This window comes from Lithobates pipiens, unplaced genomic scaffold (assembly GCF_037356315.1).
Source record: "Lithobates pipiens isolate NorthernLeopardFrog02 unplaced genomic scaffold, aLitPip1_a1.2 Scaffold_22, whole genome shotgun sequence".
Taxonomy (NCBI): Eukaryota; Metazoa; Chordata; class Amphibia; order Anura; family Ranidae; genus Lithobates; species Lithobates pipiens.
Window position 1 is genome coordinate 24,086,699 of NW_027507784.1, and position 26,816 is coordinate 24,113,514.

Here is a 26,816-nt window from a genome sequence, read left to right on the forward strand (position 1 = left end):
TACGGTACTATATACCTTGTCAAATAAGTACACATTCCTTCCAGTGTACATGGTTGTGCTAGGACAGTTTGCGTGTGTCGTGTCAATTTATGATGAAGAAATTGTAGATGTATACACTACATCATGGAACATTTTAGAACTGTAGAGCACCGCACAGCAAGGCACATTGAATTTCCACAGGCACACTTGAGTCAGAAAACAGTCCAGTGTTTTGTTTTTGAATTTTATTGACGGGATAAAACTTGGATGAGGAGTAGGGGTATTATGGGTATGGGATGCCCACTTGACTTCACAAATTCAGGGACGACTCTTCTATATACAGTATATATATATATATATATATATATATATATATACATATATATATATATATATATATATATGATACTCCTCTCTTCCTCCAGCACTAGCTTGCTTGCAGAACTTCAACTGTCACACTGACGGTTAATCCTACAAAACACACATTTTTAAGCAATAGCCCTTTACAGACTCCGAGGCCCCCTTTAAATGTGTAGCAGAAAAGTCAGTCTCCAGCTTTACATCGCTGTGGTTACCGATCCCAGCACCACTTTTCCAGTTACTGCCTGGCTGCTGCTGTCGCTGCCCCTTTCACTAGCCCTCCTGGCTACTTCTCCTCGGTCCTCCCAGACTAACACCTTAAACCCCCCAGACTGCTCACTCACCAGTCCTCCTCGCTGACTCTATCTGGAGAACTACTGATCACGCTGACCTGCTCCTGTTGTCTTCTCCATGCTCTTGTGCCTCCAGGAAGGATATCCTCCAAGTGTTGTAGAGGATCCCTCCAGCACCCAAGCTCCAGGCTCAAGGTCACCCCCCCCCCCCCCCCCGAATAGGGGGGAACCTCAAGGGCCACAGACAGCCTCCTCAGCACGCCCTCTCTATCTTCCACGTGACTGCCCTGCTGGCATGACTCATGACCTGACTTAGATTTAACCCAGGCCTGGCTCTCAGCCAGGCCAAATTTTTCTACACTGACAACTATGTACACTAGCACCTAGGTAGAGGGTGCTACAGAACAACGCCACATAAACAAGTTACTGTGACCAGTGGGGTAGTGTAGGGAGGGAGGGAGCAGGGGGTAGTTGCCCGGCAAAAACATCTTCTGCTCTGTGCTGTCTAGGAGAACAGGAGCTCATCGCTAAGCGATAGGCCTGTTGTTGCATTCGGAGTCCCGGTCCCCACTTAGGCTACAGCGGTGATACCAGTGACTTGCTGAAGTGAAGACTAGCCATGAATGATGCCAAGGATTGGAGTGACCATGACCATGTTGAGGGGGGGGAGGGTAGGCGAGGCCACAAGGCATCCTCTCCATTACACTCCCAACACACCATGATCCCTCTGTTCATTCCTCTTAGCCTGTCCCACAGCCAGGACTTCCGTTGCCGCTTGCTTCTCCCTGCCTGTGTGCCTATTAGTGTGCTGCTATGCGGATCCCGGCACTTTGACCCGGCTCTGACCACCCCAGGACTGGAGAAAACCTGGGCTTAGGCATCCACACAGACAGAAGCCCCTCCTAACCGGCAGCTTGCATGGACATTGTGAGTACTCCTCTAAAGAGGAAAGCTCTGTACTGGATGGTGGCAGCCAGGGGGGGGGGGGGGGGGGGCTGAGCTTTGACCTGGAATCTGTGGGGCACAGAGCTTGTATTTGGGGGCAGATGTACACAGGCACCCTTCAACCCTGTACACTGTACACAGGCACCCCTCAACCCTGCACCCTGTACACACAGCGCACTCCATACACTCCATACACAGCGCACCTCTGAACCCTTCATTCTAATCAAAGCACACCCCTCAACCTTGCACTCCATACACTGTGCACCCCTCAACCTTCATTGCTAATAACTAGTTCTAGAATTTTGTTTGTCTATTGGTGGGCCCTGTCACCTCTACAGTCTGTGGTGTGCAGGCAGTGAGATGATATACTGTAACCTTAAGCAACCAATCAGAAAGCTGTAATGATGTGCTGTGACCTCTAGCAACCAATTAGGGAACAGTATTAGTGTGCAGTAACCTCTAGCAACCAGTGAGTGTGATAATGTGCGGTAATCTTCAGCAACCAGTGAACAGTAATGATCTGCTGTAATCTCTAGCAACCAGTGAGCAATAATAATTGCAGTAACCTCTAGCAACCAGTTAAACCCCATACACACTATCTGATTTTTGTCTTCAGATTTACCAAAACCATGTAGTGCAAGGGCCTGCCTGATTGCATACAAATTGAAACTCCTAAGGTTTAACCTCATATTATATGGTTTTGGTAAATCTGAAGGAAAAAATCAGCAAAAAATATGATATGTGTGTATGGGGCTTCAGTAGTAATGATGTAAAGTAATCTCTAGCAACCAATGGGTGAGCGTTAATTATGTGCAGTAATGTCTAGCAACCAATCAGTGACCAATAATAATGTGTGTAGTGGTCAGTATAGGAATCAGGTGGGTTAATGTAGTGGTCAGGTAGGTCAGTGTAGTGAACAGTGTAGAAATTAGGTAGGTCAGTGAAGGAATCAGGTAGGTTAATGTAGTGGTCAGATAGGTCAATAAAGGAAACAGGTCAGTTTAATGGTCAGTGTAGGACAGGGGTGCTCAACCTGTGGCTCTCCAGCTGTTGCAAAACTACAAGTCCCATCATGCCTTTGCCTCTGGGTGTCATGCTTGTGGCAGTCGGAGTCTTGCTATGCCTCATGGGACTTGTAGTTCTGCAACAGCTGGAGAGCCACAGGTTGAGCACCCCTGGTGTATGGATTGGATAGGTTAGGATAGTGGTTAGGTAAGTGTAGGAAATAGATAGGTTAGTGTAGTGGTCAGAGTATAAATCGGGTTGATCAGTACTACTGTACTAGTGTAGGGTACTTAGGGAGTGCTAAAAGTCCGCAAGTTGGGGGGGGTGCATGTTTTTTGCCTTGCCCCGGGCGCTGACAACCCACTCTATGCCACCGACTCTTACACTGGGCAATTATTAGCACCCCAATGAGTCCTGTCCACTTTAGGAGTTCTGTTTAAGGGCTTGTTGGCTTACTTTTATAAAAAAAAAAAAAAGAAAGCGTTCACAGAGAATTAGGATGGATGCCGATGCAGGAATTTTCATCATCACTATTATTCGCAAGGCAAAATTCATCAGCCTCCTGGCTCTTGCCTCGGGTCTGATCTTCAGACCAAAACACACAGATCTGGCCTTAATCCTCAGGCCCTTGCCGGTCTCCTCCAGATAATCTTCTTTGCCAACAACAATGCACACAGCTCCTTTTGTCTCATAGACAGATACCTCCTGTCTCTCTGGTGGAGTGTGGGGAGGTGCAGCTTGGTGTGTTGGCAGTCCATGCACAGAGTACAGGTGCAATAATAAGTTTATATTATAACAGAAGTCCAGCAAAAACAAATAGGCCCGGCAGGGAGGCAACATAAGTTGTAACAGCAAAACAGCAGTAGAGTGGTGGACCAGAGGTGCCGACAGTGTCTCTCTCGAGAAGCAGAATGTGGCCTGGCCGGTCTGCACCCAAACTGGAAGGCGTCTAGGAATGATGGAGGGTCCCTGCACTTTCCCTACTCCTCATGAACCATTCCCTGATGCTAAGCAATGTCACTGACAGATGAAGGACCTCTGGCTCTCTAGCTCTAGCCAATCACAAAAATCTTATATAGACTCTGCTGACCCAAGATGGCTACCAGAGTCACATGGGATGCCAGCATCCAATCAGATAGCTGCCTCCCTGCGACCGAGGAAACCATAGACACACTAGGTTCCTCTCACTGTCCTCCTCCTCCTGTATTGCCGCTATGGATGAGCACAACCTGCAGTGAAGAAAGTAGACTACACCTGCCTACAGGAGCACTTATCTATTCTCAGGTTTTAGATTATAAGGGCTGTGAATACACACATTGTAACAGCAAAGAGGTAGTAGAGTGAAGGGGTGCCGATAGCATCTGTCTCGAGGAGCGGAATATGGCCTGACCAGTTCGTACCCAAATGGGAAGGTTTCCAGTAAGGACGGCCTGTCCCTGCACTTTCCCTGCTTCTCCTGCTCCTCCAGAACCTTTTCCTGGTGCTAAGCACTGTCCCTGACAGACAGGCATCTTGTTTCTAAACTGCCATTTGAAAAGATCTGTGCCAAATCCAGGAGCCAGGGGTCCCAAAATGGCCACCAAAGTCACATGGGGTGCCAGCATCCAATTGTATAGCTGCCTGATAAAGGAAACCATAGAGAAATACAGATGTTCCCCTTGACTTCCTCCACCATCTGAGGACAAGTGCCACCCACAGTGGAGAAAATAGAATGCACCTACCTACACTCCCCAATGGGACGAAGATAGCACAAAAAAAAAAAAAAAAAAATGAAAAGGGTTTGACCCACCCCTACGTCATCCAAAACTTGGTTCAATGACACAGTGCTGTGCTGGAGCATCTTCGGAGGCCCGGCGTCTAGCAGTCGTTACACCCTGTTATACGAGGATTTGGAGTTTCATTTAAAGATACGGCCTAATCCCCCTATTAGTCCACAATACAAAGCCAGCTAATTGGCAGAACACGTTTATGGCTCAGGGACAAATCGCGGGACACAATCCCTTTATCCTCCAGACTGATGCCTCTTCATAGAGCTGCACAATAGAGAGACTACCTGGGATTGTTGGCCTCCCTTTCAGAAAGAGTGTTTGCTGACATCTGCCGCGCTCCGCAGTAAATGGGCTTGTCACACATGATGTGTCCCTGGGTGGAAAAAGTGGAAAGGAGAGCCGCTCATTGTGTAGGCTCCCTATTGACGGCAGAGTTTACCTTTCTGAACACAAAAGCTGAAGCCGCGTTTACCTTTTTATTTTTACTCTTTTGCCAATGCACTGGTTGACTTGACAGATAAGGGAGACTAAAAATAGACACAGAAACCTCCGCAAATGGAAAATAAGTAGCGTTTACGTTTTTTAAATTTTTTTATTTTTTTTTTTATTAATGTGTATTTAAAAAAATATATAAAATTATTCAACAGAAGTATTGTGTGAGATGCACATAAAATAAATTAGATCTGAACTCCAGAGACTTGGTTCACAACTACGGGTGCGATTGAGAGCCTTCCAGTGTGCCGCGTGTAGGGCAGCTCTTGCGTTTTAATGGGCTGCCATATGCCCGGAAAATGCAGAAAAAGAAGTTCCCAACTTTTTTCCAAAAGCACGCCAAACCAAGCCCTTGTACACACGGTCAGAGATTCCAACGGAATGTGTCCGATCGGACCATGTTGTCGGATAATCCGACTGTGTGTGGTCTCCATCGGACTGTTTCCATCGGAATATCCGACGGACCAAGTTTTCCAACTTGTCTATAAAATTTTCCAACAACATGCTCCGATCATGTGTAGCCTACTCCGACGGACAAAGTGCCACGCATGCTCAGACCAAATTCCTAGACCAAAGCTATTGGCTACTAGCCTGAACGTAGTCCCGTCGTAACGAAATTACGTCATCACGTTATGTACAATCGGATTTTCTGACAACTTTGTCCGACCGTGTGTATGCAACAGTTTCGGACAAAATCCGTCGGACAAAATCCAACGGATTTGGTTGTCAGAATGTCCGACCGTGTGTACAAGGGACAAAACAACAAGGTTTGCGGTTTGGCGGGTGTTAAATGTAAGCGTTTGATGATGCTGGGGTTGACTTTTACAAAAAAAAATGGTCCTGCCACGCATCTGCTAAACAGCAATGTGTTTCTGTGTGTGTCGGGAAAACACGCAATTTTGCCTTTTGTCATGATTTTGATATCTACAGGTATAGTTGTGATTCTAGCTTAATACACACTATATTACCAAAAGTATTGGGACTTTACACGCACATGAACTTTAATGGCATCCCAGTCTTAGTCCGTAGGGTTCAATATTGAGTTGGCTCACCCTTTGCAGCTATAACAGCTTCAACTCTTCTGGGAAGGCTGTCCACAAGGTTTGGCAGTGTGTCTACGGGGAACGTTTGACCATTCTTCCAGAAGAGCATTTTGAGGTAAGGCAATGATGTGTATGAGAAGGCCTGGCTCGTAGTTTCTGCTCTAATTCATTCCAAAGGTGTTCCATCAGGCTCAGGTCAGGACAAGCCAGTCAAGTTCAGAGAGGTCCCGGTCTCCCCTGACGGGACGGGAGAGCTCGGGGGAAAGGCAGCGGCAGTGGGAGGGAGGGACCCCTTCTGCCGCCTGTAGAAGTCACCCTGTGTCTATATAACTGCTCACTTCTACATAAGAGAGAATCATCTGCTGAAAGTTTTGATACTGGATGGATGCCGGCATTGTCTCGGTATAACCACTTCAACCCGAGAACATCACAAGGCCTCCACCCATCAGCAAGTGATTAAATGCATACATTGTAAGTACCGGAATATGACCTGGCATCAGCCTCTCCCAGTCTATTATACAGCAGAGCTCAGATTAGATAGTAGATATAGATATAGATATTAGATAATGCCCCAAAATTTGAGAACCTGCTAGCCTACCTTTGTTGGCGTAAAGCCTAACAGCAAATGTTCGATGGAGCATACACACGATCAGATTTTCCGACAACAAACGTTGGATGTGAGCTTGTTGTCGGAAAGTCCAACCGTGTGTAGGCTCCATCGAACATTTGCTGTCGGACTTTCTGCCAACAAATGTTGGCTAGTAGGTTCTCAAATTTTCCACCAACAAATTTCCGATCGTGTGTACACAAGCCCGTCGCACAAAAGCTCACGCATGCTCAAGCAGAAGGAGCCGCGCTGACTATTGAACTTACCTTTTCTTGGCTCGTCGTACGTCTTGTGCGTCACCACGTTCCCACATTCGTAGATGCTGGCCAACATTTGACGTGACCGTGAGTATGCAAGACAAGTTGGAACCAAGAACCTTCAAACAAAATTCCAAGTTTTTGTTGTCGGAAAGTCAGATCGTGTGTACGGGGCGTAAGAAAAGGAGGAGCAGCATGTGGAGCCAATCGGTTGTGCTGTATACAAGGGGCATACTGATAGCAGAAGAGAGCAGATTGACAGAGAGATGAGCAGTTTACTGCTTCTCCTTTCACCTTCAAATCACAGGCTGGGGGAGGGGAGAGAGCGGTAAGTGTTTTATTGCAGGAAAAATATCCGGTCTTCTGCCCAGCCAAAGAATCTAAGGACAGGATGAATACAAACACAAATCCTTTGGTGGATAGAACAAGTCACCTTATAAGGTATTCCAACACAGTATTTACGTGTTTACCTGGATCCCAAATAAAGTCACAGAAATGGTCAGACATACATTCCATTTTTATAGTCTAACTTCCGCTTTCTTGTTATAGCAGTTGTGCAATGTGTGTCAATATGATTGTGCAAAATTAGACCCAGGGCACTCAGTAATCAGCCAGACATGCCCTCTATCTCTGTGTGAGGACACGTGAGCTGAAGGGTGTGGCTGTTACTCAGCTCTGCAAGTACAGAGCACTGGATGACGATGGCACAAGTTTAATATAAAGCTACTTTAACACATTAAAAGAGAAAATTCACAAATTATAAAATGCAAGGGGTAGAAGACTATAAAGCAGTGATTCTCAACCAGGGTTCCTCCAGTGGTTGTAGGGGTTCCTTCAGCATTGGGCAATTTCTGCCTATCAGATAAGTTTCCACTCACACCATTGATCTTTCTAACTATCTGTAAGGAGGTAATTCTTCCCAATGACCACAAGTGTGAGGACCATTCTTCCCACTGACCATCACACTAATGTATCATGAGTTGTAGGTTTCTAATTTTTTTTGCAGGGGTTCCCAGGGCCGTCTTTAATATTTATTGGGCCCTGGGCAAAAATTTGCTTAGGGCCCCCCTCCCCCCATGCAATTTCACTCTCCACCTTCTCTGAGACTTACAATAAATAGCAGCTAGACTTGAAATCAGTTTACTGTATGAGATCAGCGATTGCAATTGGTTGCCAGAGGTTACAGCATATCACTACTGCTTACTGACTGGTTGCTAGAGGTTACAGCACTCCTTAAGGCTCACTGATTAGTTGCTAGAGGTTACAGCACATGATTTGGCTTGTTGATTGGCTGCTAGAGATTACGGTACAGTAATACTGCTCACTGGTTGCTGTAGGTTACAGCATATCATCTCCTCACTGCATATGATATACATATGAATGCTTCCTTATTTACATATCAATGATGTTGGCCTCAGCTATTTACATATGCATGTCACTGCTATTTACATATGAATGCTGGTTATTTACATGTAAACACAGGGTCTGCAGGTGAGTCGTCTGTACACAACAACAGGACTAAAACCTCAAGGGACAAGGGAATGTAAACTGGGATAGTTGGCAAGTATGAGGCAGCTGCTTTGGGCCCCATAACAATGACAGGGCCCAGGGCAGCTGCCCCTTTTGCCCTGCCTTAAAGACAGGCCTGGGGGTTCCCCCGAGACCGGAGAACTATTTCAAGGGTTCCTCTGTGTTGAAAAGGTTAAGAAAGGCTGCTATAAAGAGATAAAATTTTGCGAGACGTTAACTCTGGGCTTTAAAGCTTTAACACAAATGAGAAAAATAAGAATGTGTTTTTTTATATCTCACTTTTTTGATTATTCCCCAGGCCCGGTTGAAAGGTCCCCTGTCTCGCAATATTATGCAGGAAGTACTGCTCTGCTCAAGTTGAGGGCAAACGTCTAACGGTGTCGGCTGGGTCAGACCTACAGCTATCCAATGGCAGTCTGCGACAAGTTCCCTTTAATGTAATGTTTAATTATTCATTATTCATAGATGAATTCTTCATATCTGATGATTTTGGCAGTCTTGATTAACACCGAAGCAGCTAAAACTGTTGAACAACCTTTAACCACCACTGAACGAACAAGCTTAAAAAATAGAAATCCAGGTATGGTATATTTGTACATAGTTATATTGTTTCAGCTTGGACCAATGTATATACCATAACTGTGGGATTCCTCTGGAAGCTGGAAATCACTGTAGTACACACCTCTACTACACCGCTACTCCGGTGATCTCTCAGTGCACCTCTCCCAACCAGATATAGAGACATCAAGACAGCTTCAGCCTATGAGCCTCCACCCTGGAATTAAAACGGGAGTCCGCCGGGAGTCCACCGTTTTTTTTTTTTTTTTAAAAGCCAGCAGCTACAAATACTGCAGCTGCTGACTTTTAAAATAATGACACTTACCCGCCCAGCGTGCCCGCGATGTCGGCACCCGAAGCCGATCTCTCGATAGTCTCCCGGGTGCGGCCGCCGCCATCTTGGGTATGGGAATCAGGAAGTGGAGCCTTTCGGCTTCATTACCCGGTCCCCACTGCGCATGCGCGAGTCGCGCTGCGCAATAAGGATGGTCCCCGCTGTCTTTGGGATCTGTGTGTTTCCCAGCAGGCATCGGGAGACCTTCGGAAAGGGGCGTAGATTCTGCGGAAAGGGGTGAAACCTTCTGCAGAATCTACGCCGGAAGTGGGTGCAGATACCTGTACTGTACAGGAACCTGCACCCCCCTCCCCCCTGAAAGGTGCCAAATGTGGCGCCGGAGGGGGGGAGGATTACAATGAGCGGAAGGTCCATTTTAGGGTGGACCTCTGCTTTAAGCTTTGATGGGTAGGCGAGACTCAGACTGAAGCCATCTTGATGTTTATGATTCAGTGCAGTGGTGGCTGGTGCTCAAGTTTTTTTTTTTTTTTGGGGGGCACAAAAATTTTTTGAAAACAAACCATCTACAATTGGGCCTGCCAGCTCACTAGAATAGTGGACTGGCATGTTCACAGGCCAGCAAAAGCCTGGGTAGACATAAAGGAAACAACGGCTGGCATCCCGGTCAAACTCCTTCCATGGCTAGACCCCTCTTCTATCTCATGTTCGCTTCAATCTCATCCGTTGATAGGGGCGACTCTACATACTTGGAGAGCGATACGCCAAAAATTTAAACTCTCCTCTACTCCAGGCCCACTCTCTCCACTGGAATATAACTCAGACTTTCCTCCTGGTATTTCTTTGCGACAGCTCACAGACCAGACCCCGCAAGACATATTGAGAGCCAGATCTTTCTATGATAGGGGAAACTTAATCCCCTTTCATTCCCTCCCCGAAAAATTTCCAGACAGATACATTCCCTTTTTTAATTACCTCCAGATTAAACACTTCTTGTCTAGTACACCTCTCAAGTCACAATGGTATAGAGAACTTACGAGTTTCGAGGACCTATGCAACAGACAGGAACCACAAAGGCATTTAATCTCTGAGCTCTACGCGCTCCTCTTCCCATCTGCCAACAGCTTAAATGAACCTTCCAATACCGGATGGGTAGCGGAGCTGAACTTAGAACTCACACGAGAAGATTGGGAAAACATTTTGCTACATATCCACAAGGGCTCACGAAATGTATCGGTTCAGGAGAACGGGTATAAACTGTACTCCAGGTGGTACAGAACACCTGACTTGTTGCATAAATTTTACCCTAACACATCGCCCACCTGCTGGAGATGTAGGACTATGGAGGGGACATTATTACATGTTTGGTGGGATTGCCCCGCAATACAGCCGTACTGGACAGCCATACACCAATTAATTTCTAAAATAACTACCTACACCTTGGAATATACACCCGCACAATATTTACTTCATCACGCCTCGATACCACAGAAGCAGTATAGGAAATCTCTTGTCTTGCACCTTGTGAATGCAGCAAAAATGTGTTTGCCCGGTCGCTGGAAATCAATCACGCCCCCCACGGTAGGAGACTGGATCCGTCGGGTAGGGCGGACAATGGAAATGGAAGAACTTGTGCACCAACTTAATGATACCACGCCAAAATTTACTACAGTATGGGCTTGTTGGATCCATTTTCGTGTGTCCACAGAATGCAAGACACTGCTGGGCGAGGTATAGCTTGACCTGGGATTCTAACTGAACATAATTGGAAATAATAGGAAAATAGCTGCTAAACTGACTGTTCTAATTTTACGACAACGGTAACTTTTCCTGTTTACACATGGTGCCCATTCCGGATAACGCAACCTTCCCTTGCCCTGTCATACCCCTTTATCCTCACCCCTATGCCTTCCCCAATATCCCTCTATCCTAATATTCTCACAGAGTTTTGTAACGCTATGACTTAGCAACTATGCATAGGCTTTAACTGAGGAAGCATCAAGCTATCGAGCTGACTCGGAGGAGGCGCGTATAGCCGACAGGGCTCTTCTAGGTGTGTGATCCTACTTCAGGTCTCCTTACCCTCACAGTGTGATCCCTGTAGGGGTGAGTGTAGGGAGATATGAACTACCTGTCGTCCATCTAAGTCCAGACTAGAAGTACTCCTTTATTATAACAATCATATGTCGCTTTTTGGGTTCTGGTTTGGAGAGACTACTAGTCAGTTAAACTTTCTTGTTTAATTTTACAACACTGGTGATGCTATGCATATTGTTATATGTTTCCTGTTTGTTTTGAAATTGTATGTATCTCTCAGAAACTGCTGTACGTTCAAGATATAATGTTCAAGTTTTTCGAGAATATGGGCCGAAGTTGGATATGACTGTAGATGTTACGTGTATTTCGCCTTTATGTCAAATGCTACATTTTCAGAATAAAAACATGTTTAAAAAAAAGAAAACAAACCATCAAACGCAGCCACTGTGCCATCATACGCAGCCACTGTGCCATCAAACGCAGCCACTGTGCCCAAACACAGCCACTGTGCCCATAAAATGCTGCCACTGTGCCCATCAAATGCTACCAGTGTGCCCTTGAATACCTCCAGTGTGACTCCTGTCTGCCCGCTGTCCGTCTGGCACTTACCCTGTCTTGGAGGGGCAGCAGGCGACAGCGACGAGCGGGGTCCTTAATGCATCTCTTGCCATCTTCATCTCCCATCCTCTCCTCCTGAAAGGCATCCAATAGTGGTGCCTGTTGTTTTAGCCCTTCAGGTGACAGGTAACAGACCCGAGCACCTGATTGGTGGAGAGGCGGTTTAGTCTTAGGAAAGCGAATGTTCATTCACTTTTCTAACACAGCTGAGTGAACTGCGAGCGCCAAGCATGGTGCTCGCTGTTTACCTTTTTTTGACACCTATTAGAGCCTATGGCTCTGATCAGGTGCTTCAAAAAATACCCCACTGCTGTAATTCAGGTGCCCAGAAAGGGGCCGGATGCCTGAATAGGTGGTGATTCAATGCATGAATCTATCCATTGGACATAGAGGGGTGGCTGCAGAGAGGGGGTGGCGCCCATGCGCTCTTATGGACACACCGCCACTGCTTCAGTGGCTGGTTATGAGAGCAGCGCTTTCTTGTTTTCATGCATGCACTGCCTCGGATGGGCTTTTTGGCAGCCTGAACCTCTCATCTGAGGGTCGTGGGAGCTCGGTCTCTGGCTTTGAGCAGCATTCCAAGTGTGGTATCTAGACCACAAGTGGCTGTTCTGCTGCATTCTGATCACATGAGGTCGTCCACTCGCCAAGGGCAGCACAGTGGTGGAGTGGTTAGCACTTTCACCTAGCAGCAAAATAGTTGGTTCAAATCCCGACCACGACATCATCTGCCTTGAGTCTGCATGGGTTTCCTCCGGGTACGCCAGTTTCCTCGCACACTCCAAAGATGCTGGTAGGCTAATTGTATCTGGTCCAAATTGGCCCTAGTATATGTGCGAATGTGTGAGCCAAGCGCATTGAGATCGTACGGGATAATTGACTGCCCTATATCAAGATGCAACTCAGAGAATTCAGAGAATGATTGGGATTTTCTCAGTGAATGGAAAGCATTCTCTGATTGGACAAGGTAGAGTGGTTGGGTGATGATGTCATGATCTCCACCATGTCCAATCATAGAAGGCTTTGAATTAATTTAGAAAATGCAAAGCATTCTCTGAATGGTGCCCAGCTGCCAACCTCCTGTGTTCACAATGCAACAGGACATTTTTTCAAATGGGACCCGGAAACTAAGGGAGTTCAGTGGAGTAGTGATGTCTATGCCCTTGTACACACGATCGGAGATTCCGACGGAATGTGTCCGATCGGAGCGTTTTGTCAGATATTCCAACTGTGTGTGGTCTGCATCGGACTGTTTCCGTCGGAATATCCGTCGGACCAAATTTTCCAACTTGCCGGAAATATTTTCCGACAAAATGCTCCGATCGGACATACTCCGATCATGTGTAGAGAATTCCGATCAGACAAAGTGCCACGCATGCTCAGATCAAATTCATACATCAAAGCTATTGGCTACTAGCCTGAACGTAGTCCCGTCGTAACGAAATAACGTCATCACGTTCTGAACGATATCGGACATTCCCCCAACTTCGTCCGACCGTGTGTATGCAACAGTTTCGGACAAAATCCGTCGGACAAAATCAGACAGATTTGGTTGTCGGAATCTCCGACCGTGTGTACAAGGGCTATGAAATGATTTCCAGCTTCTAGAGGAATGCCACAAGTATGTTATATACTGTACATAGTTTTAAAGCATAATGGTTGATTAAATGTTAGCGATCTGCCAGTATGTTAGGGTCCATACAGAACATTCTCAAAGTAGGCTGAGAATTTATGTTCCATGGTGCCTATGCAAACTCAGTGGATGTTAGCATTTAATCTAGTTTTGTTGAGCAAGGGCTCAAGAGTCAGTGCAAAAATGAGGCGGCAGCAATGGGCAGCACTGGCTCGTCCCATTCCTAATTGGGAACGGCCGAGACTGGGCACCATTCAGCTTCAGCTTCTGGTAAATTATAAAGCACTCTAATCCACTGGATCATATGTGGTACAAAGCCCTATTTGGTTAGGACAACCTGTAGGTACGGCCAATCCTCCCTGAAAACAGGGTGGATAGGTATCATTCACATGTGTCCAGTGGATGATCTTGATCGCTCTGTTGGAGTTGCCCCATGCCTCCCTGCCCTAGCCTATACATAGTTACATTGCTCCAAGCTGGACTGATCTTATGGTGGAAAATGATAGTTTACCTGTAATTCTTATTTAAACTATACCTGTCCTGGTATCCCTGACTACCTCATGCATGCCACTTTTGGGAGTCCTCTCTGTGGTTGCCTTTTTCGGTAAACTCTGCCAAACATCTGAAACACACTACTAATGGGTTACTGCTGCTTGCTGTATCTGTTTGTATGTTTATATATTTTTCTCTCTTGTAGAACAATTAAAGTGGTTGTAAACCCTTACAAACCACTTTGACCTACAGGTAAGCCTAGATTAAGGCTTACCTGTAGGTCCAAGAAATATCTCCTAAACCTACACGGTTTAGGAGATATTTGCCAAAAGACAGGCACCAATAGTGGTGCGCAGGCGCACTGAGCGCACCGCTGTTAATGGCGATGAGCCACGAGTGGCGGCACCCATGCGCATGCGCGGGAGTGACGTCATCGCGGCTTCGTCGAATGACAGCGCCGGAGCAGCGAGACCCACCGAGAAGATGGAGGCTCCGTACACAAGGGGACATCGGTGACTTTGTTGGCTCCTGTGTCAGGTAAGTGACACATAATGGACTACTATGTGATGCGATGCGATGCATAGTAGTCCATTATGCTTTACCTTTGCAGGGAATCAAAGAGGAAGTAACACCCATCAGGGTTTACTTCCTCTTTAATAAGCTCCCGAAGAAGCATTCAATTGCAAGACATGTAGATCGTTATTTTTCTTGCATACTACATCATGTTTGCAGGATTACAATGATGTATAATGTCATGCATTTTTTGTCTTACAGAGATATCAGTTTTGCATTTTTTATTGCAAAAAAAAGTTTTTAAATGTGATTGTTTGTACCATTATGTGTTTAATAAACTATTATGTAATTTTTTATAATTGGTGCCTACAAAGTCCATTTTTTCTGCACTTTATCTTGATTTAAAAAATAAATAAATACCTGTCCTGCTGTCTAAACTTTCTACAACAACCCAGATAGAACCAACAGAGAATTGTTAATTGCCGAAGTTCTCTCCAACATACACTCACCTGTGATCAGGGCAGATGTGAGAAGAAAGATTTTCGTTGAGGGCTTCATGAGAGCAGCTGGCGAGAAGAAGACCTGCGATAAGAGAAAGACGAGTGTCACTCGACCTAGATTCCAACGGGTAAACCCGTCATAGGCAGACAGTAGCGGTTTCTTAGCAAAATTCCCCATTATTCTGCCAAGATTTGTCACACCCTAATTACCTACTGTAACTTTGAAAGCCCGGGAAAAAAAATTATCAGAAGGGGAACCTTGATGAATAAGTAAGATATGCAGAAGAGTCATAAGAGATAGAAAGATTGACTACAGAAAGTAGAGGATAAACTACAGATAGTAGTTGTACTACTGATATAATATAGAGATCTGTATGAGAGTCAGGAAGATGTACTACAAAAGTACTAAAAGATACCCGTGTGAGAGCAAGGAGCTTGTACTAGTATATACAGGTAGTATATACACCTGTATGCGAGTCAACAAGAGGTTCTACAAATAGAGAAATACTTTTACGAGACCTGGGAAGATTTGTAAGCCCTTGTACACACAGTCGGACATTCTGACAACCAAATCCGTTGGATTTTGTCCGACGTATTTTGTTTGAAACTGTTGCATACACACGGTCGGACAAAGTTGTCGGAAAATCCGATTGTACATAACGTGATGACGTTATTTCGTTACGACGGGACTATGTTCAGGCTAGTAGCCAATAGCTTTGGTCTGGGAATTTGATCTGAGCATGCGTGGCACTTTGTCCGTTGGAGTAGGCTACACATGATCGGAGTATGTCCAATCGGAGCATTTTGTCGGAAAATTTTAAGGACAAGTTGGAAAACTTTGTTCGTTGGATACTCCGACGGAAACAGTCCGGTGGAGACCACACACAGTCGGATTATCCGACAAAACGGTCCGATAGGACACATTCCGTCGGAATCTCCGACTGTGTGTACAAGGGCTTACAGATATTTATTGTATTGGAGGAAGATGGTCTACTAATAGAACAGACACCTGTGTGAGAGCAAGGGATATTTGCTACAAATAGTACATAAACCTGTATGAAAATCAATAAAATTTACTACAGATAAAAAAAAAAAAAGGGAGTCAGTAAGATGTACTACAGATAGTATACAACAGTGTAGATCAGTGGTTCTCAACTCCGGTTCTCCGGACCCACTAACAGGCCAGGTTTGCAAGATAACTGAAATACATCACAGGTGATATCATTTGCTGCTCAGTGATTGCAGTCTTCCAATCTGCAACTCCCCCAAGGTAATACTTAAAATCTGGCCTGTTAGTGGGTCCTGAGGACAGGAGTTGAGAACCCCTGGTGTAGATGGTTATATGAATTTCAGGAGTATGTACTACAGACTTTTATGAGAGTCAGTCGGATGTTCTGCAGATAGTTGTACGACAGTCAAAAAGATGTACTACAGATAGCTGTATGAAATGTATTGGAGATAGTAGATCTGCAGCACTTATCTATATGAGCGAAGATGTATTAGCCCTTGTACACACGGTCGGATATTCCGATGGCCAATGTCCGATAGGACCGTGTGGGATCCATTGGACTGTTTCCATCGGAGTATCCGACGGACCAAGTTTTCCAACTTGTCTATAAAATTTTCCGACAACATGCTCCGATCGGACTCTGTCCGATCATGTGTAGAGAATTCCGATTGGACAAAGTGCCACACATGCTCAGATCAAATTCCTACACCAAAGCTATTGGTTACTAGCCTGAACGTAGTCCCGTCGTAACGAAATAACGTCATCACGTTAAGTATGATCGGATTTTCTGACAACTTTGTCCGACTGCAACAGTTTCAGACAAAATCCGACGGATTTGGTTGTCGAAATGTCCGACCGTGTGTACAAGGGCTTAAATATAGTAGATCTCCAGTAGACAAACCTGTGTGAGAGTCATGCAAATTTTCTAGAGATAGTAGATCTGCAGTAGTGATCTATCAAAGAGCCATGCAGATGTAATGGAGATTGTAGATTTGCAGTAATTATCTATGTGAGTCATGTGGACGTAGTTGAGAATTTATGCAGTAATAGAAGTCATGCACTAGAAGAGTCATGTAGATATGTTCTAATAGATATTAGAGCTGCAGTGGTTATCAATGGAAGGGTCTTGGAGATGTATTGGTGATAATAGATCTGCAGTAGTTATCTATGGAACAGTCATGGAAATGTTCTAGAGATAGCAGAAAAGCAGTAGTCATCTATGAAAAAGTCAGATGTTCTAGTGATGGTAGTTATCTATGGAAGAGCCATGGAGATGTTCTAGATATAGTAGATCTGCAGTAGTTATCAATGGAAGGGTCTTGGAGATATATTGGTGACAATAGATCTGCAGTAGTTATCTATGGAACAGTATTGGGAATGTTCTAGAGATAGCAGAAAAGCAGTAGTCATCTATGAAAGTGTCAGATGTTCTAGTGATAGTAGTTATCTATGGAAGAGTCATGGAGATGTTCTAGATATAGTAGATCTGCAGTAGTTATCTATGGGAGAGATATGTAGTGGAGACAGTAGATATCTATGGTGGAAGAGCCATGGAGATGTTCTAGATATAGTAGATCTGCAGTAGTTATCTATGGGAGAGATATGTAGTGGAGACAGTAGACCAGCAGTAGATATCTATGGAAGAGTCATGTAGATGTTCTAGAGATGGTAGATCTGCAGTAGACAAGCCTGTATGAGAGTCAGGAAAGAGATCTATGTACCGATAACACACAGACAGTAAAGTTACCTGTATGTGACTCGGTGCTCCTCTGTTATGGAATTAGACCACTAAGTCGTGTTTCCTCCCCAGATGGACGGAGACTGGAGGCTTTCTGGTGCAGTGGCAGAATTTCTCTGTTCTTTCTGAATCCTTGTAATTATTGGAGATAAACAACGGCCGTTACACGTCCTCTGAAAAATGACACCACTTAGGAACACAGTCATTATCCACTCTATGAATCTGTCCACCAGTCTTTATCTGGAGCAGAATCACACAATGCCTTCAGACACAATGCTGTGTACAATCCATGGTATGAACTAATATAGCCATTCAATTTACTTCTCAGTACAAGACTTGGTACCTAAGTGATGTATATTTGCCTTACATATGTCTAATAATAAAGTATCCCCATTGCCTCCAACAATTTAACCAATGTGTCGGCTGCAAATTAAATAAAGCCCAATTGGTAAGAGTTAAGCCCCGTACACACGAGCGGACTTTTCAACATCCAAAGTCCGACGGACTGAGTCCGTCAGACTATTTGATCGTGTGTGGGCTGCAACGGACTTTTGACTCGCCAAAGTCCGAAGGACTTTAGAATATGGAACATGCTTCAAATTTTTCCGAGGGAACTCCGCCGGACCCGGTCCCTTCGAAAAGTCCGCTCGTGTGTATGCTATTCCGACGGACTAAAACCGACGCTAGGGCAGCTATTGGCTACTGGCTATGAACTTCCTTATTCGAATCCAGTCGTACGTCATCACGTTCGAATCCGTCGGAGTTTAGTGTGATTGTGTGTGGCCAAGTCCGCTCAGCCGAAAAGTCCGTCAGAACTCCGTCGGAACTCCGGCAGAACTCCGACGGAACTCCTTCGGAAGTCTGTCGGACATAAGTCCTCTCGTGTGTACGGGGCTTTAATGCTTTTGCAGGATCTTTGGTGGGGTTTTTTCTGGGTCTGATCCACTGATCTTATGTTATAAAAGAGGGGAAATGGTCCACAGTGGAGAGGCTCAGGGCCCATAAAAAGGCCCAAGGAGGACGGGGGGGGACCATGTGAGTAGAGATGGTAGTGTATTCAGAGACCCAGGGCTCAGTGCCCATAGGGGAAAGTAGCGGAGAACAGCACCGATGAGAAACAAAATAATGTAATTTACCATGGCAACAATGTAAAGGTCATCAGAACATGGGGTTCACCCAAAGAAAACATGGACTCTGCCTTTGAATGTATGCCGGGGCAGCACATAGCTCCATACACACAGGCCGAATGTCGGGAGACAATGGCCGGTTAAAAAAATAAAATAAATGGCCAACATTTGGCCCGTGTGTATGCTCAGCTAGGAAGATGGCTGAACTAACCTTGCATGGTTATTATAGCGGCTCCAACCAGGGCTGACAGGTGTTTTTCGTTTAACCCACGGGTTTGAATGGGGAAAAAAAAAAAAAAAAACAATAGTCTGTACCTGGTTTTAGTGTTAGGGATGTAGGAAAGGATGATGTTTCTGCATGTTGGACTCTATAATGCATTTTGTGCTTTTTCAAGTAAAGTTCTGAAAACGTGTTCCCGTCTGGTCTGATGTTACTAAAGGGGTGTAAGGCAAGTATCTGGCACTTGGGGCATGAAGACATCAGTACAAGAGTAGTACAGCATGAAGACTCTAGGGCTACCTAGGCTAATAGAACTTACAAGCAGCCTGTCGATAAACGTGAGCCTGAGATAGGTGGGATAGCCTCTTGCAGGAGGGTTGTTATTGGTACCCTCCCCGTGAGGGCTCCGTCTCCCACAGCCATGGGTGAAGACTTACACTGCAGATGCCCCCAGCCTATGCCCAGGTACAGAAGCATTAAGTGAAGTGCATGCATGGAGTCCACCCAATGTGCAAGACGGGGCCAATACCGTTACTGGGATTGAGGTACCGATGATGTGTTGTACAGGTGGATGTGGACAAGGCTCATTGTGTCCCTCCTAATTACAAGTTACAGAGAAAGTGTACATTGTCATGGGGACCCAAGAGTTAACTAGAGAACAGTTATAGTCCAAGTGTACGTTCATCTGTAAAAGTAGAGGCCTACTTTAAGGTTGAGCATTCCTCCATAGCAGCCTTAGCCTTGTCCCAGGGCAATGATGAAAAGGGCACAAGAGTAAAAGGTACACTGTGTGTAAAGTGATCCTGTTACAGGTGCCTAGCATAGTCGGAAGAACCCACCCTAGGGTAGGCCTCTCATGTGAGCCTTGCTTGGCACCCTGTGAGGAGGGAAATATGGGAGGACATGATGAACACCACAGAACCCTGCCCCCTTACTACATATTGGATTCAGATATGTTGATGGTCTTATCCGCATGCCTCAGCAGAAGTGGAGATTCTTCAAACAAGGCAACATTTTTCTAGTGTTCATCTGTCCAATTTTGGTGATCCCGTGCCCCCTGCAGCCTCAGCTTTCTGATCTTGGCTTACAGGACCCCAGCACGGTCTTCTGCTGTTGTAGCCCATCCACTTCTATTTTCAAAATGTCATGCACCGAGATGCTTTTCTGCTCCACACAGCTGTGAATATTGGTTATTTGAATTTCTGTAACCTTTTTGTCAGCTACATCAAGTTGACCAAATGCCCTTTGATCCAAAAACATCATGGAGCATCAGTTCTGTGGACAGAAATGCCTTGGTAATGAGAAAGGTGTCCTCTGACCCCCCTCAATACCAAGAGGCTTCTTTCCACAGAACTGATGCTCACTGAATGTTTTTTGCACAACTATGAGTAAACACTGGAGAATGTTGTCTGAAAATTAGCAGTTAGAGATATACTTTTAAGAAAGCAACTCCAATTACTAAAGTCCTCCTAGAAGGTGAGGTAAGTTCACATCCTTCCTGGCAGGATCCTATATACAGTCTGGGTGAAGCTTAGCCAGTGTTCAGAGGCTGAAGCCTGGAAAAAAATAATAATAATAATAATATGGACCAAGGACTTAAATCTATTCTGCCAACACCATGGATGGGCACCTCTGATACCGGGTCCTGAGAGGTATATTGCCATGCAAGGAGGAACTTTCTTACTACTGAGAAATAAAGTATTCTTTCAATATGGCCTGTTACTATTGCCACAAATAAAATATAGATGTACTGAGTCCGATTACTTTGGAGTGATTGAATTGGATGTCCGTTACCATTGGAAGTGTAGGGTGGCACAGTACCCAGGTAGTCCATGCTTGACTGGTTCATCTCATGAAGAAACATACGGTGGGAAAAAGAATCCTAGCGAAACAAGCCTAGTGCAAACTTGATTGAGTTAGGGTAGGTGGTGGATAGGGGATGAGGTCTTCATCTTGTTGGTGAGGAGCTGATCCTCGCCATGTAGCACACGACAGGTGACTTGGGCCCCCCCATCAGATGGGGTTTTAGGTGTTTGGCAAACTATGAAAGACCTATCACCACACGGAAGACAGTGGGCCTAAAGCAAGGAGTGCCCCTGGCCATTGGAGATTGCTATAAGGACCAGGATTATGTTGATCAGCGGGTTTAGGACCCACCATACATGCACACCTGAGGCAGAAATTGAGTTTTGCGTGGGCTGAAAGTTATATGATTAGACCTTAAGTCATCCCTGTTCTAAAACAGCCCCCTCCTAGAGAGTGTGAGTGACTGTTACAGTTGGTCTTTTTTATTTTGTCGTTTTTTTTTATTTATTTTTTAAACAATTGTAATCCAGCTGCTGCTACAGTCCACAGCTTGTGTCCACAAGAGCACAATGTTTTCATTGATGGGACAGGATGAAAAAAAATAAAAAATAAAATCTATGCAAACTTCTTGAGAAAATTAGTCTTTCACGTTAATTTTTAACCAGATCTAAAACATTATGGAAAAATTAATGCTAAAAAAAAAAAAAAAAAAAAAGTCTCCAAAATTTGGTCCCGTAAAAGCTAAATGGAAGGGAAAAGTATTTGGTAGAAGAAATAGTCAGTGCAAAAAGGGACCCTTGGTTAGTTCAATTGGCAGAGGCACTGATGTGGTTGTTCAAAAGATAGGCACGAATCGTCTGCTTTGGTAAAAGTACCAATTATTTCACCAAATTAAAACACATTTTGTGGCTTTAAATTGCCACGTCCTCCTCAGTTTAAGGTGATCCACCTAGATGACATAACTATCACAAGCTCTAGATTCCACCTAATGGCCAATAAAGAATGTTCCCCCAAGCTGATAATCAACACCAAATTGTATGACCTTTGCCATACAAGCCCTTTTCATGCTGACTATTTCTACCACTTCATTTCACCCACCTGAGAACCCCCTAAAAGCACCCAGGATGGGAATGCCCGGGGCATAGAGAGCGATCACACTGACCGATGGAGACAGATCTTCTCCATCAGAGCACTAGGAAGGCCGCATGTTAACCTATAGTTGGGCGACCACAGTTGCAAGTTCATTTTGATCCACTTTCCTTTTATTGTGGAAGCACTGCATTCTTGTTTTTGAATTAATCTACTTAAGTGCTCTCCCACCTCCCTCTTCTTTCTTGCTGGAAAACAAAAAACTTGAGATTTACCAGAAACCCCCAGCCAGCTTCTCAGGATCCTTTGGTCCATGATCTACCACCATGCCCCAGACCTTAGAAAGTTTTTGGCAGCACACTGGATAAGAAAAACTGCATGGAGTTTGTAAGTTTATTTTCAAACCAAGTGGCTTTTGTCCTAGCAAACTTGCCTCCAGTCCTCCACCCAAAATAGTCTCAGTGTACAGTCAGGGCCGTTTTTAAGGCAGGGCAAAAGGGGCAGCTGCCCTGGGCCCTGTCATTGTTGTGGGGCCCAAAGCAGCTGCCTTATACTTGCCAACTATCCTGGTTTAAATTCCCTCATCCCTTGAGGTTTTATTCCTGTGCTGTGTCCCGATATCTCAGTGTGAAGTGCTGCTACTAATGCTGCCCAGCTCTGCCCTATTGTTATGTACAGCTAACTCACCTGCAGACCCTGTGTTTACAAGTAAATTGCCAGCATTCATATGTTAATAACGGCTGCATTCATATGTAAATAGCGGCAGCCGGTGGCATTCATATGTATATCATGCCCCCTGAAGTCATATCCACAGTAATCTCTAGCAACCAATCAACAAGCAGAAATCATGTGCTGTAACCTCTAGTAACTAATCAGCGAGCTGTAATGTGTGCTGTAACCTCTAGCAACCAGTCAGTGAGCGGTAATGATACACTGTAACCTCTGGCAACCAATCACAATAGCTGCATGAAATGATTCAGTAAACTGATTTTGAGTCTATTTGAGTCTAGCTGCTATTTATTGTATGTCTCAGAGCAGGTGGAGAGCAAAATTGCATGCCCCCCCCCCCCCCCCAAGAAAAGTTTTGCCCAGGGTCCAATCAATATTAAAAACGGCCCTGTGTACAGTATGTGTTTAGATGACTGTGGTGGGAACAGTAACCTCTAAGGTCGGTTGAGAGAATGAGCCTGGAATGGGATTGAAAATCTTTCTGGTGGAATGATTTTACACACTGTAGAACGAGTGTTCATTTGCTAATACGCACTTGTGTGCCTCCTAATACCGACAGCACATAGAAACCAGCAAGCCAATAATGTAATAAAGACATCAAAGAGCACAAATAAAAATATTTTATTGACCTTTTTCTTTTACACAAAGGAAAGAAAAAACAAAACAAAAAAAAACAAAATATTAAATAACTGCAGATACAGAAGATAATAGAAATGTAACAGTTGCCACTGCTGACCCCTTCTAACCATTCTGCAAGCCTGGCATTTATACTGTTCCCTGGCTTCGATGTTTTGAGCTTCTAAAACAGAACAGATATGGAGCTTAAAGTCTTTAGAAGGTCAGAAGCTCATATCTGCCTACTTAATCTGGATCAAGGTGCTGAAAACTAGTCATCAGAAAAAAAAACAAAAAAAACTTTGCATTGCAGAATGCTTCTCTCGGGAAAGGTTTCCATCAATAACTCCAAAGGCCCAAGAATGGAGGTTAAAAATGTGGCTAATCAGTCATACCATCATAATACACATATATTTAAAACAGCTATTACTAAAGCCAATATGGACATTCTGGGAAATGTAGCTCGGTTAGTCCCACTTTGACCGTTGCTCAGGTAAGCATCTTTGTTCACTGTGGCGGTGAAGTTGACATCCACCATGTTCTTCTCCGTCTCAGGAGCATTCTGCTTAATCCAGGCCTGATAGGTTGTTAGTCGTGTGTATACCCCAGGGCGGTCTACCTCTCCACAACCATCTCCCCAACTCACCAGCCCGGCTAGGAACCACTGTCCACCCTTGGAGCAGACCAAAGGGCCCCCGGAATCACCCTGGAAGGGATTAAAAAAAAAGAAAACAAAACACTGCATGCGAGGCAAAAATTGAATTGGAGGCAATGAACCACCAATCTTCATTTGTAAAAGTGTAAAAATGTTATGGACACATCACCACTACAAAATTAAACTGGCCTTACAGTTTAAACGCCATCTACATTTTTTTCTTTAATCCCAAAGCCATTTTGTAAATTTATAAACCGCTCTGGCTGCAATACTCCTCTCCTCTTGGATCCTGTCCTTCATAGACTCATTCCAGTCAGTCCATCATCCAGGATGAATGAAGCCTTACTTTCTCTAAATGTAGTCATGGACCTACCCCACAATGGTGTCCTGTCTTCACAGTACAATAACGCAGGGAATGGCATGAACATCATTATGTCAGTGGCTTTTCCTGCATTTCTGAGGATTGCCCAGTGCCAGGAAGGAAAGGAAGGGAGAGAGGAAAGGAAAGGAAGGGAGAGAGGAAAGGAAAGGAAGGGAGAGAGGAAAGGAAAGGAAGGGAGAGAGGAAAGGAAAGGAAAGGAATGAAACATCTTATTACTGGTTACTATGGGGTGCATGTACTGGTGGGGAGGAAGGGGGCCTGCATATGAAATATACATGGATATGGTAAACAAATAATACATACACACTCATACACCCACACAAGATGAACTGGATGGACGGAGTTCTTTATCCATTAGAGATCCGCGCTATAGCCGAATGATGGCTACAACGCGGACCTGCTTTGCCGAGACTATGTCTATTGACGTCGTCCCTTGTACGAGCGCCCTGCGCGCACTCTGATCAGCGAGTCTTACCACATGATCAGCTGTTAGCCAATGACAGCTGATCATGTGATGACAACAGAGCCAGTAATCGGCTACTATTAAATATGATTTTTTTATTTTTTTTTATTTTGCATTTTTTTTGTTTGTTTAGCAAAAAATAAAACTCCCATCTGTGATTAAATACCACCAAAAGAAAGCTCTATTTGTGGGAAAAAAAAAATGATAAAAATGTCATTTGGGTGCAGTGTTGTATGGCCGCGCAATTGTCATTCAAAGTGCATCGGCGCTGAAAGCTGAAAATTGGTCTGGGCAGGAGGGGGGTTTAAGTGCCCAGTAAGCAAGTGGTTATACAATTTTACAAACTATGAAACTACAGTTGTGCTCAAAAGTTTGCATACCCTGGCAGAAATTTTGGCATCAATATTGAAAACATGACTGATCATGCCAAAAAAAAAAAAAAAAAAAAAAGTTATTTAAGGATAGCAATTACATGAAGCCATTTATTATCAAATTTTTTTGGAACCGTTTTAAATCATAATTATACCAGAAGTCACCCAAACGGCCCTGATAAAAAAAAAAAAAAAAAAGTTTACATACCCTGGAATGTTTGGTCTTGGTACAGACACAGAAGGTGGCACTAAAATGGCAATTAAAGGTTAATTTCCCACATTTGTGGCTTCTTAAATTACAGTTAGTGTCTGTGTATAAATAGACAATGAGTTTGTTAGCTCTCACATGGATGCACTAAGCAGGCTACACACTGAGCCATGAGGAGGTAGAAAAGAAAAGACCTGGTAAGGGAGGTTTATAAAAGATGGAAAAAAGATACCCAAAGCCTTGAATATGCCAGTCAGTACTGTTTAATCACGTAAGAAGTGGAAAATCCAGGGCTCTTGACACCAAGCCATAAGACTTACCTGACAAGAGTCTGTGCCACCTGCTTTATACCCAGCACAGATCATATCACTCAGGATTATGGGAACAGAACTGCTCACATCGGAATTGATATGGTAGAGCGAGTCGCAAGTCTGTGTGTCAATCAGGGGGATCTGGGCCTTCTGCAGAGTCCGGGGGCTCTGGAGACTCACTGTAAATAAAATAGATTTTATGTTCAACATTTAATTAATCCAAAAAAATAAAAATAAAATAAAAATAATCATAATAGAATCCTTTGGCTCCGTTCACATCTTGGCATTCTGAATCGCGGGCAGAACCACAGCGGTTGATGCCCGAGAAATCTCGGTAAAATCGTGCAAAGTTTTTTCGTTTTTCGGGTCATTCGCTACGATTGAAATTCGTAAAATTCTAAAATGAGAGAGAAAAATCGAAAATTCTTAAGAATAACTAAATTTAAAATTATAGGTATTGAAATGTCCTTTTAAATATGGCTGTTATTGAACTTAACAAATACAAAAAAATGTATCCAAAGTTACGAATTAGCCAAAATAGCAAATGCCACATTTAAAACAAATGAAAAGGAATAAATACGAATAATAATACGTTTATATTATTATTGTTATTATTAATTTGTTATGTTCCATTTGTTTAGATATGGCATTCATTATTTTCGGATAAATTTGTATTCATTACGTTCACCAACAGCCAAATTTGAAAGGAAATTCCAATACTTATAATTTAATAGTTAGTAATAGTCAAGTTATTATTATTTCCGAATTTCGAATTTTCAGGTTTTCTGATTTTTGAATTTACGAATTTCTGACTATTCTAATTTACGAATATTCGGTAAATGGGTTTTTGTTCATTCGGATATTTACGAATTAATGAATTTGTTGAAATTAGTTAAAAACCTAATTCGGAACAACACTAATTGCACGTCTATAAACCAACCCCTTTGTCAGGGCAGGACTTAGGGTGGTGGGGGCCCCTGGGCTTGAGTCCCTTTTGGGCCCTACCTTCTATACATTACCATATTTATCAGTGTATAACCCCAAGTTTAGGAGGGAATTTTAAGTAAAAAAAACTTTTAGGAGGGAAGTTTAAGGAAAAAAACGTACATTTAAATGCCCATCAATGCAGCCTCATCATCGGTGTCCATCTGCAGCCTTGTCCAGTGTCAT

General features: G+C 44.1%; 1 protein-coding gene across 1 annotated transcript in view; it reads right to left on the reverse strand.

Annotated features, from left to right (window-relative positions):
* The window catches only part of LOC143925631 (transmembrane protease serine 9-like), a 117,469-nt gene that overhangs the window by 40,512 nt on the left and 50,141 nt on the right, over positions 1 to 26,816 (reverse strand). The window contains exons 5-7 of the mRNA XM_077450097.1: positions 25,656 to 25,825; positions 23,657 to 23,962; positions 14,933 to 15,005 (exon numbers count right to left, since the gene is read on the reverse strand). Of these exons, the coding sequence (XP_077306223.1) occupies positions 14,933 to 15,005; positions 23,657 to 23,962; positions 25,656 to 25,825 (549 nt within the window). The remainder of the gene's footprint in view (positions 1 to 14,932; positions 15,006 to 23,656; positions 23,963 to 25,655; positions 25,826 to 26,816) is intronic.